Here is a 13,587-nt window from a genome sequence, read left to right as displayed (position 1 = left end):
TAAGGTGCGTCTGATACAGGCCATGGTCTTTGCAATCACTTGTTATGCATCAGAGAGTTGGACAATGACCAAGGAGGCTAGAAGGAGAATGATGCCTTTGAGCTGTGGTGCTGGAGAAGAGTGTTGAATGTACCATGGACTGCCAAGAAAACAAACAGATTCATCCTGGAAAGGGTTAAACCAGGTGGCTCCTTGGAAGCAAGGATTCTGAAGCTCTAACATACCTTGGACATGTTGTAAGGGGAGACTGGTCCTTGGAGAAGGACATCATGCTTGGGAGGGTGGAGGGACAGGGCAGGAGGGGAAGGCCCTTTGTGAAGTGGACTGATTCAGTGACTGGGATAATCGGGATGGGAGTGTCAGAGACAGTGAGATTGCCACAGGACAGAGAAGAGTTTAGGGCTGTTGTACACAGGGTCGCTATGGGTCGCAAGCGACTCAATGGCCCATAACAACATTCTTCTAAGTGGCACAGTGGTTTGTCAATTTGCTATACTTAGGTGTCTTGGGGTTACTGTGATGCTGAACGTTATGCACCCGTATGTCAAATACTATAATGGTTACCCATGGTGAACAGTGTTTGGTGCAGCTCCCAGATTAAGATAAGCTTGGAAGGAGTGGCATCCACTTCCTAAACATGCTTGTGGAAACTCCATAAACTTAAGAGAAACGATGACAGTTAAGGAACAGTGTTCTGGAATTTTGTTGATAGGGTCGCCAGGAATCGCGTTCCCACTCGAGGGTATTTAACCACCACTTCCATGTAATGGTAATACTTGTAATGTGCTAGACAGCGTCTGTATCCAGCAATCACCCAATAAAACTATGAAAACGAACGGTCTCCTCATGCTCATTAATCTCCATGTTTGGTTGATTTCCGTTCCCAAGAGGATTTTATGAACTATATACACAGCTACTTAAAAGCTTGGAGGTAATCTGATAAATACTCCAAAACAGCTCAGGTGCCCCGTTCTCTGGGACGCCCATCCCTAGCACTCAGGAATCTTTCAAATAAAAATTCCATTTCTTCTTAAATTTTCTTCATAGGAATCTGGAGCAGGACTTTCTGTGAAAAGAAAGGGAAAGGGTCGCAGAACTCTGACCCTGGAGGCTGCCTGGAGTTGCCGCGCCTGCCGAGAGGCCACTAAAGAATGGAAATATCGTAGATCGACCGTAAGCCTAGCTGTCAGTATCAGTCTCCGTTCCCAGGGAAAGGGCCAAAAAAAGTCATCCACCCGCAGCGAAAGAGGACGCAGAGTCACAACAAGTGCAGGTGGTCCCAACCCACCTGCCCCGGTTCAATCTCAGACCAGCGTGACCTACAAAGGTCTATGGACGGGCGACAACACTCCCGACACGCGGCCATTGGACTCCGCTGCTCGTGCCCCGCCCACTCTCGACCGACCGGAAGAGGCGCAGAGCACGCACAAATCTGCTTCCTGGCGCCGCTCCTCACTACCCATAATGCCCTGCACCTCCGACCTGTCGCAAAGGCCGTATTTCATCTGCGAGTGAACGACTCGCCTACCGCGCGGTGCGGCGGCGACTGAGGCCCAGGTTTTCCTCCTCCTGCCGTGGGGCCGGAGCCCCGGACGGTGTCCCGCTGCGCTCAAGTCTGGCCATTGCCACCTGTCTCCGCAATGCCCCCCAAGAAACAGGCTCAGTCCGGGGGCAGCAAAAAGGCGGAGCAGAAAAAGAAGGAGAAGATCATCGAAGTGAGTACCCACTCTCCTTCCCCCCCTCCCATTCAAGCCTCGAGCTCTCAGTGAAGCAGCCTCTCCGCTCCCCTGTTCACACTCTTGTTTTCCGGGTCCACGTGTCCCTCTCTTCACCTCCGTGTTGTCCACAGCCCCTTCCACAGCCCCCTGATGACGCTCGCTGCTTCTCATCGCTATAGTGACGCTGCTTGCACCCCCGCGCCCGGGCTTGGCTTTCCATCGCCTACATGCCCGCCTTGAAGGCACCCCCCCACCCCCACCCCAAGCCCATCACAAAGCTTTGTTCTACCAGGTTCTAGGGTTATAGTTAAGGAAATAGACTCAAAGGACCCTCGCCACGATCTCTCTGGATGCCTGGCTTGGTGGGGTCTTCGTGTTGATTTTCTTTACCCCTCTTCCCAGGAGTACAAATGTTTATTTTCTCGAGCCAACAGATTTCTATTTCATGGCCTTTTCCACTACCTCTAAACTGTTTAAAGGTCTATAAAAAAATGAGATTTTTCTTTCAGGTCACAGTCCAGCGTCACGTCTGATAAATAGAAGAATGCTTTTAAACAGATTAGATTTTGTCTAGGTTTTTGGCGTCGTTAACAGCACTACTTGCCACACATTTGTTTTAAATACACATATGTATATATTTAATGGCCGAAGAGTGCTATTTAAAGTCTTCCGATTTGATTTAGGTACTTATAAGAAATCTAGTACGTTGGCCAAGTTCCAGCTCAGAGGCAGAACCTGTATTCTGGTTGCCAATTTGTTTTGTTTAGAACTGTCATAAAGTAGTAGAGCCAAAGACTTGCAAGCAAAATTATTACCAGCTTCACACCTATTTTTGTCTGCTACCACATTTTGTAACAATCTGGAATCCTGATATTTCTATCTCTCGGGTGATCTCCTGGCATTCAGTAGAAGGTAAATGAAGTTAGTTTCAGGAACACGTACTTCAGGTCTTTTGTTCTTTGGGTCTCTATGAGTCGGACTTCATGGAGCCTAATCACAACTTCATACACAGTAGATGGGAAATACAAAGTAAAACCCCCACATGGACATGAAATTGTTTCTGACACTCAATATGTAATTGTTCAGTGTTTTGTGTTTAATTGGTGAGGCTGACATTTTTGTTTTAAAGAATTGTAATTTAGTTTCCTATCACCTCTAAAAGTGGAGCTCATAAAATGACCTAGTTCCTTTAGTTTGTAAAAAGATTACGTTTAAGGTGAAGAGAAAACAACTTTAGTTTCGGTAACGAAGATTTCCCCAAATAAAAATACACAATAGGACAGTTGGATTTTTTCATCTGTTTTTTTACGTTTCCCCCCCACACATTTAACGTATATTTTCAGCTTTTATGATCAGCTGTCTAACGAATTAAAATCTAAAGAATAATACCAAACTATAGAAGGTACACTTTTAATAGTATCATATTTAAAATTGTAATGACAAGATGGCCAAATTTATGGGTTTTTCACCTACACTCCTCTAACAGTGCCCTGTTTTGTTGTTTAAAATGGTAGTGAAGTTTTGTGTACTCCCATGTATGTGTGTTTACTACCCCTGGAGATTGTACATTATTTTGGTTGTATTAAATCCTTAGTGGTGAAACTAAATGTTAGAGAATACCTTGTTATCTGGCATATCTATGAAAAAATTAATTCCACTTTATTCATTGTTCTAGAGTATTTTGTCATGCAGTGGTTAAAGAACTAGGCTGCCAGCTACTCCTTCAAAGAAAGATGTGGCAGTTTGTAAAGACTTAGAGCCCTGGGCAGTCCTTTCTATATTTTAGGATTGTTATGAGTCACTGTGGACTCCACAGCAATGAGTCTTCTTCACATAAATACGTTCTTTATATATAACCTTACCTTTAAATCCAGTGAGGGGCACTGTCTTTCTCATTTTATTTTAACTATGTGTTCTATATTTAACCTAACCTTTAAATCCAATGAGGCTTACTATCTAATTTTATTTTAACTGTAATTTAGAGTTAACTATAACAACTTATCTTCCCACCCTGTATTTCCTCCTCCTTCCAGGTCAATCTTAAAGAAATTATTTTTTCTAAACCGAGGGAAAATTTTCTCAGGGTATATCCCAAGTAGTGGGATAGCTGGGTCATACGGAATTTCTATGTTTAGCTTTTTGAAGAAATGCCAAACTGCCTTCCAGAGTGGTTGTACCATTTTACAATCACACCAACAATATATAAGAATATCTCTCCACATCCTCTTCAACATTTCTTTCTTAACCTATTAAACTTTGCCACTGATATTGGAGTGAGATGGTATCTCATGGTTTTGATTTGTATTTTTCTTATTGCCAATGATTTTGAGCATTTTTCATGTGTCTGTTAGCCATAAAATTATCTTCCTCTGTGAAAACTCTTTTCATGTCTTTTGCCCATTTTGTAATTGTTATCTGTCTTTTTCATGTGGAGGCCCTATTGGATTCTGTAAACTTTTAATATGAGACCATTGTCTGAAATGGTATTGCCAAATGTTTTTTCCCAGTCAGTAGTTTTTCTTTTCTTTCTGTTGTAAAAAGTTTTTGATGTGCACAAGGATTTACTCTTTAGAAGGTCCCATTTGTCAATTTTATCCTCTCCAGATTGTGCTTTTCTGGCTGTATTTGGCAGTCTTTTTATAAGATGGGCTAGGCTGTCTAAGCTTGATCCCAGTTTGTCTCTGATGAACATTATGGTTTTAGGCTTTATTCCCAGGTCTCTGATCCATGTTGAGTTGATTTTTTTGTGTATGGTGTGAGATGTGGATTCTGTTTCGGCTTTCTGCAAATAGCAGTCCAATTTTGCCAGCACCATTTGTTGAATAGGTTGTAATTTCCTTATTTGATAGGTTTTGTTTCCTAGATAACTGGGTCTATTTCTGGATTCTCAGTTCTATTCCATTGGCCGATGTGCCTGTCATTGTACCATTGTACCATGCTGTTATGTTTACTACTGCTGTGTGGTAGGTTTTGAGGTCAGGAAGTGTAATGTTTTCCATTTCATTTTTGTTTTTCAGAAGTGCTTTCCTTATTCGAGGTCTCTTTCCTCTCCAAATAAACTTGACAGTTTGTCTTTTGATCTGTCTGAAAAATTAATTTGGTATCTGGATTGGGATTGCTTTGAACATGTAGACTGCTTTTGGTCAGATTGTCATTTTTACAATATTATTGAGTCTTCCTATCCATGAACAAGACACATTATTTGCACATATTTAGGTCTTTTATTGTGTCTTGCAGAAATGTTCTGTAGTTTTCTTTGTATAGGTCTTTTGTGTCTCTAGTTAGATTCACTTCCAGTTATCTCAGTTTGTGGTTGGCTATGTAAATGTTATTGCTTTCTTGGATTTCTTTTCCCACTTCTCTTTTTAAGATTCCATTTTTAATCTGACATGTAAATATCTTATTTAACCCTGTTATGTCCATAGCTATAGTTAAATATGATGAATTAAACCTTGGGTATACATACTGATATGCAGCAAGGCATCCATAGACGCTGTTACGCCTGGATCCTTGCTTTTGATACATTTCTTCTCATGAGAGTTAGCTTCTTTAAAAGAAAAATATGGCATATCACACCTGATTTTTGCACTGTGATCATCTCTTTTCATTTCAAACATACTTCTGTTTGGATTGGGTGTTAAAAATTGTTTTCTAGAAACATCAGAAAGCCATGCATAAAAGTTCAGTCTAGAGATTTTTAGCCTTTTTTATATACTTTACTACTTTTTTCATATCCATAGTTGTTGTCAGGTGCTGTTAAATTCGTTCCAGTTTCTAGTAGTAACTCTGTATAGCAGAATGAAAAAGCCGCCTGGCCCTCCACCATACTCACAGTCATTGCTGAGTATTGGTAGCCACTGTGCCAGTCCAGCTTATTCAGAGTTTTCCTCTCTCTTGCTAGTTGTACTAAGAAAGATTTCCTTCTCTAGAAACTGACTTTTGGATGATATGTTCAGAGTACCTGAGATGAAATCTTGCCATATTCATTTCTGTAGAGTATTTTAGCTGTATACATTTTGTCCAAGACAGACTTGCCTGTTCTTCTGGCAGTTGATGGGCATGTTGAGTGTTCTTTGACAACATCAGCATTCATATGTATCAGTTCTCTTTTGACCTTTTCATTCTTTAGCTTTTGTATTTTAATGCTGCTGCTGTTATGTGTTATCCAGTTGACTCTGGCTCATATTTCCCAATGAGTAATTTTCTTTTAGAAACAAAACTCTTAAACCCTGCTGTGGAAGCTGTGGAAAATATTCAAATATTCTTTTAATACTGTTGTTTCCTATTTCTAAATTGTCCACATGAGAAGTGCATTCTGTCTCTAAAACTTTTTTTCTGTGTATTGCCCTTTTCCTTCTCTTATGTTCTTAGGTGCTATTGAGTCATGTATAACCCATAGTGACTTTATAAACAACAGATAACTCTGGCCTATCCTGTACCATCTCTGATATATGCAGGCCCATTGCTGCAGTCACTGTGTCAATCCACCTGCTTGAAGGTCTTCTTTCTCTTTGTCATCCCTCCACCATTCCGAGCATGATGTCCCTGCCGTGCGCAAAGTATGTGAGACGAAATTTTATCTTGTTTACCTGTAGGGAACACTCGCTGCACCTTCTGCAAGACATGTCTGTCTGCTCTTTGGCAGTCCACAGATACTACTCTCCTCCAATACCACAGTTCAAAGGCATCAAATCTTCTAATACCCTTATTCATTGTCCAACTCTCAGATGCATAGCAAGTGACTGGAAAGACACTGGATGAGGTGTGCCTTGTCCTCAGACTGACATCTCTGCTCCTCAATAATTTGGAAAGGTCTCCAATAATAGTGTCAGAAGATGATCTCCTCATGTATAATGGATGAAATCTAGAGCCAATGAAAGATCTTTATCTGCAGATGTGATATGATACAGAATGAGGGGAAAGAACATTAATATTGGAACATGAAATATATCAAGTACCAGTCTATGAAATTTGAAGTTATGAAAGTGGAGGGTCAATAAAAGAGGGAAAGACAGAACTAGGTGGATTGGTGCAGTACTTTCAGCTGTGGGCTTGAGCACAGATGGAATTATAAGGATGACGTAGCACCGGGCGAGTACACCCAACAACAAACTTTATTTCAAACTGAGACCTTCATGCCTTTCTCTCTCAACCCATAAATAAGAGAAGAAATAAGAGGCTCCATCTTGAAACCATGGAGTCAGTTCCAATATGGAACTCTGTTCCATAAAGTTTTCCATGACTAGGGTACCTTTGGGTGCACTTAGGCTCTCATCTTTTTCATGAGCAATAAAGTGAGTTAACTGTATGAACTGGCAAGGGACACCTCTTAAAATAAGACATCAGTTACAAAAAGTAATCTTGGACTGTTCTAGAAATTGGATAAATTGTGTATACTGCATTAAAACAGATGAGGGAGAGAACAGTTTAAAAGTGACATATAATTGGGTATTACAGTTATGACAAGAGTCTAGAATGAAGGTTGCATAGTGGAGTGTACTGGGGTAGGGGAGGATATTGTATACCAGTGAAGGTGTTTTACTTTTCAAAGAGAAGAGCGAACTGAGGGGGAGGGGTGGGCAGAGAGAAAAATGCAACAATGAATGGATGGAAATACAAAATCTCTGTAAATGGTCATTAAAATTAATAAAATAAAATTTTTTAAAAAGGTTGGAAGTAGATAGATGTATTAGTAACTGACTTAATATAGTAAAACAGTACTTGTCAAGGAACATGTCATGGAAAAGTGGGTTTGGTCTGCACAATTCTAGAAAAGTTAAAAAATGAGAGGCACTGTTATGTTCTGTCAAGTCACTTGCAACTCATAGCAACCCTATCTATGTACAATAGCTCTGAGCCCTGCTTTATCCTGAGCCAATCTTATTGTCTCTGACACACCTACCCCTATTACCCAGTCAGTGAGTCAGTCTGTCTCATCCAGAGCCTTCCTCTTTTGCACTGTCCCTCCACCCTCCCAAGCATGATGTCCCTCTCCAGGGACTGGTCCCCCCCACCCTTGCATAAATGCCCAATATAAGTCAGACGGAGCTTCAGAATCCCTGCCTCCAAGGAGCAGCCTGGTTTTACCCTCTCCAGCACAAAACATTTTGTTCTCCTTGCAGTCACTGGTATATTCAGTACTCTTCTCCAGCATCACAGTTCAAAGGCATCAATTCTTCCTTCATCCATGAGATCAGACATGGCTCCCCTCCTCTCCCACCTATTTCTACTAATTCCAACAGCAGTCCTACTGCTATACTGGGTCCAAAAACCAATGCAGTAGCTATACAGCCCTCACAGAAACAGACTCACAATGACTGGGTTTATTGGGGAAGTTAAGGTTACAACTCGGGTTGACAACAGGATACAGTAGCTCAGAATAGCTTCTGAAGGGTACTGGCAAGCCCAGCCCATCAGCCACTGTTGGCCATTGTCACAAAGCCCTCTTAGTTCTGTCAATTAAGGCATCTCCCCCCTAGTCTGCTAGCAAGCTTGAGTGAAGGCCCCTATATGGGGAATCAGTCCCTAGTCTTAGCGGTTGTCTCACTTCTAGTCTCTGGCTCTCCGGTAGGTCCCATCAGACTAGCCCTGGAATCTCAGTCTCCAGAAGATGCACACTGCCTTCTCTGCTGCTTTCTTAATGATAGTGAGATTCCTAGATTTCTGTTACTGGATCTTCTCAGTTTAAACCTGTGAAAGAGCCAAGTAAGCCATTCTGATTGTGGGTGGACCAGTACATCCTATTTGCATATTCCTACCTGAAAGGCAGTGGACCTAGAAAAGCCATTTTTAAAAATAGACCTATTACACTGCAAATTCCCATTGCGGTTTGTTTTATTTGGGGTTTTAAAAATTCATTTCATTCACTCCTACACATTTTGTTTTATAACATTAACTACAATTGTGCAATGATATTACAAGGTCATAGAAACCTTTCTGCACCCTCCCTTTCTCTTCACCCTCTCTACTCAGTGGCTAATCACAGCTCCCTCTCCTGCCCCTGTCAACCCTCTCTTTTTGTCTGGTGTAAACCTTTCCTTAGGCTTTGTTTCCCTTGCTCCCCCCCTGTTCCCCGTATCCTGTTCTAGATTAATTGTAGTACCAATCACGTATGATGCGCCATTCATTTCAAATTGCCTCACCTTCACCTAATCCAATAAAGTGTTCATTATCTATGGGTTCTTTTCCTGTTCTCCTGGCCCCTCCCCCAGAACCTTCCCCTTCCATTTCATAACCTACTTTATAACAGTGATCTTATACAGTACTTGTCCTTTTGTAACCGAGTTATTTAATTTAGCATAGTGTCTTCTAGACTCCTCCTTAATGTGTAGTGTTTCATGAATTCTTTGCTTTTAAATGCTGCCTAGTACTCCATATACCGCTACCCGTTTCTTTGTTGATGGACTCTTGGTCAGCTTCCATCTCCACTGTTGGGAGTAATGCTGCAAAAAACATGAGTTTACATTTATTTTTGTTCTTGTTGCAGCTCTGCTGTTTTTTAGGTTATGGTCCCCGTAGTGGACTATGTAGGTGAAATGGTATTTCTATTTTTCACTTTTTGAAGAAACACCAGCGTGCCTTCCTTAGTGTTTGTACCATTTAGATTCCCACCAGAAAGCAATGTATGAGAGTTTTAATACCTCGACATCCTTGCCAACCCCAGTATTACTTGAGGTCCTGGAGTGCTTGTTTATGAAGCTGCTGAATTCTGGAAGGTGGGATGTTTTGTGTTGGTTTTGTGTTGAGGGTCAGGTGTGAACTGTTTGGTTTTTTATTTTGTTCATAATTGTGAATGAGCTGATTGCATTTTCTGGATTTAGCTAACAGTGAGTAGAGGGGAGCTGCTTGTTTAGAGTCAGTAAGATCTGGTAGAGGGCTTTGGTATTTAAAAGTCAGTTGGGCCCATTTGGGCCCTCTCTGGTGTTAATTGTGTTTTGGACTAACATTTTTCTAAGTGCTATAGTACTGGTCTGTCAATTTGCTGTACTGAGGTAACTTGGGGTTGCTGTGATACTGAACATGGTGCCACTGGTATGTCAAATGCCATAATGGTTACCCATGGTGGACAGTGTTTGGTGGAGTATACAGGGTTGAAAGGAGAGGAATCCACTTTCTGAACAACATGCCTCTGGAAACTATGAACTTAGAGAAACAATGACAGTTATAGAACTGGGTTCAGGTCTTTTGTTCATAGGGTTGCCATGAGATCTGTTAAACTCACCGGCACTTAACAACAACAACAGTGCCTTGATTAAGGGAGTTCTGGTGGCCTAATGTTGTGCTGCGATACAAAAGGCACATAGTTCAAAGGCCATCAGCTGCTCCATGGGAAAAGGATGGTCAGTCTCCTCACGTGCGTTTAACTGCCTCTGAAAACCCTCCAGAGGGTCAGCTATGGGTTGATTCCAACTCTGTAGTATACAAAAACAAAAGTGATTTGATTTGGTGAAGCATTGAGATACTAACAGCTTGCTTAGTGCTTCAAATCCACCAGCCTCTCCACAGGAGAAAGATTAGACAGTCTCCTTTTCACAAAGACCTATAGCGTCAAAAAACCTACAGGACAGTTCTACTCTATCCGGGAGGGTTTCTCTGGAACAGGATTGCAGTACTTGGCGGCAATGGTTTTTGGTGAATAAAAGGTTTTGAGGGCCTTGAGTTGATGTGTTAGTTGAGTTGGTTTTCACCCTCTATCAGGCTTCCAAGAGATTGTTCATTTTTTCATGAGCAGCTGCTGCCATGCCTTTTAGTTAGCTGCCTGCTATGTTACCAGTACTCCTGTGTAGCATAAGGAAGAATTTTTTTTTAATTGATAATAAATGAAAGAATGATTTTAGGGGTCACCGAAAGAAATAAAAAATAAGTTGCTAAGATAGTTTTTTGCTTTTTCTTATTTAGGACAAAACTTTTGGTCTTAAGAATAAGAAAGGAGCAAAGCAGCAGAAGTTTATCAAAGCGGTCACACATCAAGTAAAATTTGGTCAGCAAAATCCACGCCAGGTAAGTAATTTAAATTGTATCTTTAGGTTTTCTTCATGTGGTTGTAATATATGGCATCTTTTACAGGTAAAGAATATTTGATATTATAAATTATTAAAATAGAATCATAGTTTATCTTTTCTTTATCTTGCCTTTATGTAACTCATCCCCTTTGAATATTCCTCAAAGCCATTTTGAGATAGTTCTAATTCTGATGACAGTATTACTAACTCTCCATGCATTTCATTGTTTGTAAACGACTTGTTCAGCTTGCTGGCACTAAAAACAATTTTATGAGAAATATACTTGTGATATAGTCTTACATGTGTTTTGCTGTGGCATAAATTATCTAGTAATGAATTTTTAGGTCAAGGGAAAATTGATTTCTAATTTTAATAAACATTGCCTGATCATTTTCCACAGCTGCTGCAGTGCTTCACTCTCCTTGCAGTATGTGCATTATAGGTACTCAAGTTCTTTTTAATGGTTTTCAACTTGAGAATCATAAAAAGATACTTACAATGCTTCACATTTTTCTTTGTGGTACATGCATAATAGATATTGTTGCTGTTGTTGTTGTTGTTGTTGTTAAGCGTCGTCGAGTCGCAGGCGACTCATAGCGACCCTATGAAGGAGAGTCCTTGACGCTTGGGTGCCTTTCATACTCTCTCCAAGTTCATAGGGTTTCCGGAGGCAAGCTATTACGGAAGTGGACGCCACTCCTCCTTTCATGACATTAACTAGGCGAATAAAAAATATTGAGAATAGATTTAGATAAGAATGAGAATAGTCACTTATTAGGGGGGGAAAAAACTCGGTCAAGAATATATTTTATTTCTTATATCCTAGTAAAAAGTTGTATCATTTATCCTGAAAACAGGATTTATGAATTTATAGGAGGAAAACAGGTTTAAAGGACATATGAACAGATCAGCTTAATGGTTTTTCAACCTGAGCCATGTGAAAGGCTTATCTATCTCATTATTTCCCTGACAAGTAGTAAGTTTGTGTATCTTTTTCATACAATCTGTTGCCTCTTCTGTAACTTGCCTATTCATAATGGCCTTTGCTTTTTTGGTTGTTTGGGCTTTTGTTCTCAGTTTCTGAAAGTTACTAAATTGAAAACTATGGAGCCTGTACATTCGAAATTTGAACTTATCCTGCTTGATTATTAAAGTAGGAATATAAAGCCAATTTTATTGTCTTTGTTTAATTTCTTTATTTTAAATAATAGGACAAATGGTATATAGGCCTTCATTTTATTACTGCACTAAGATGCACAAATGTTGAGAATGAGAAGTGAGGAAAAGATATTTATTAAAAAAATAAAATAAGTTACACTTTTCCTTTTTAAATTTCCATGATATGGTCAAAGTTGGGATTTAGGATGTCTTTGAACTATGGCATTTTACTATTTGGCCATTGCTATCCTAAAATAAAGTGGAAACTTCTTGTCTTGATTTTCTCTTTCTTTGACATTCCTTTGTCTTTCTGTGTATCAGATAAGACTTTTTCCCCCTAGGGGTTAAGCTCTGTGTACAGCTCTCTTTGAAAATAGCGCTACCTAAATTTTCTGTAAGCCATCTCACATTTGATGTATCCAGAACCGAGCTCATCTACACTTGCCACACTGAAACTCGTTCCTCCTGTATTCCTTGTTTAGTTTGACAGCACTGATTATCCACATGGTAATCGTACTCTTCTCTTTCCCTTTAAAGTCCATGTCCAGGCACTTAGAGCTCTTTCATTCCCCTTTTCTTGGTATAGCTCACTACCTGTGCTTGTTTTTATTCTCTTTATTTTTTGCCTATAGCAATTTTTGTAGCCTTCTACCTTCCCTTCCTCACATTTTTTACTCTTTCGAGTCTGTCTTCCACAAAGCTGACTTCTGATCTTTATAAATTTATAAAGTACAACATTATCAAGTTATCTTTTTAGTCATACATACCGCTTAGAGAATAATACAAATGTCATTGATCTTTTTCAAACACTTTTTCATTTGATTGTCATACTTTGCATTGTCTTAGATGTTCTGCATCCCTTTTGTTATCCGCTTCTTGTTTACTATCAAGTTGGAACCAAGGCATAATTGACCCTCCAGCAGGTTTTCAGAGACAGTAAATGACGAAAGGAGATTGCCCATTCTTCCCCACAGAGCATCTTGTAAATTTGAACCACATATTTTTGGGATTGCAGTGTAGCTTCTTGCCACTACGCCACCAGAGCTCCTTAGATTATTTTCCACTTAGTATATTAGAGTTGATGTATATTAAAGTAGAGTTGATATATGTCAGTCTTTTCACTAGATTCTGAACTACTTTAAAATAAATGTCTTTGTGTTTTCATCTTTATATTTTTCCTACTTAATAATCTGCATACAGATGTTTAGATGAATCTTCTAAAAATAATATGTATATAGATCATGTTTTTGGAATGTGTCATTTGTCTTATTTCTTCTTTTTAATCTCCCGCCTAGCCTGTTATTTTTCCACAAGGACACTATTGGTACTTTCAATAGTGTACTTCTTTATTATATGAAACTGTTTATTGTTGAACATTTGCATCTCAGCTCTTCAAAATACACTTCCACATTTCTGGAGAGTGCATTATTTTCAAAGGAATGAGTCCCACTTGAGAACCATTTGCTCAGAATGCTTACAGCAGTAAACTTTTAAATATTCGTATTACTAGGCTTTGTCCATTTATAGGCAATAACAAAAAGTCATACTTGTTCAGCAATTTTGACTAAAAGTACTGAAGAGCAGTGGTGTCTCTCTGGAGACTAAGGTGCATCAGATACAGACCATGGTCTTCGCAACCACTTGTTATGCATCAGAGAGTTGGACAATGACCAAGGAGGATAGAAGGAGAATTGATGCCTTTGAGCTGT

General features: G+C 39.9%; 1 protein-coding gene across 1 annotated transcript in view; it reads left to right on the top strand.

Annotated features, from left to right (window-relative positions):
- Positions 1-1,517: 1,517 nt before the first annotated feature.
- ZC3H15 (zinc finger CCCH-type containing 15) overlaps positions 1,518-13,587 on the top strand; it is a 21,996-nt gene continuing 9,926 nt past the window's right edge. The window contains exons 1-2 of the mRNA XM_006878774.1: positions 1,518-1,715; positions 10,617-10,718. Of these exons, the coding sequence (XP_006878836.1) occupies positions 1,641-1,715; positions 10,617-10,718 (177 nt within the window). The 5' untranslated portion in view covers positions 1,518-1,640. The remainder of the gene's footprint in view (positions 1,716-10,616; positions 10,719-13,587) is intronic.

This window comes from Elephantulus edwardii, unplaced genomic scaffold (assembly GCF_000299155.1).
Source record: "Elephantulus edwardii isolate Elephantulus edwardi_28Jun2011 unplaced genomic scaffold, EleEdw1.0 scaffold00001, whole genome shotgun sequence".
NCBI lineage: Eukaryota > Metazoa > Chordata > Mammalia > Macroscelidea > Macroscelididae > Elephantulus > Elephantulus edwardii.
This window is presented reverse-complemented; position numbering and strand designations above follow the sequence as displayed.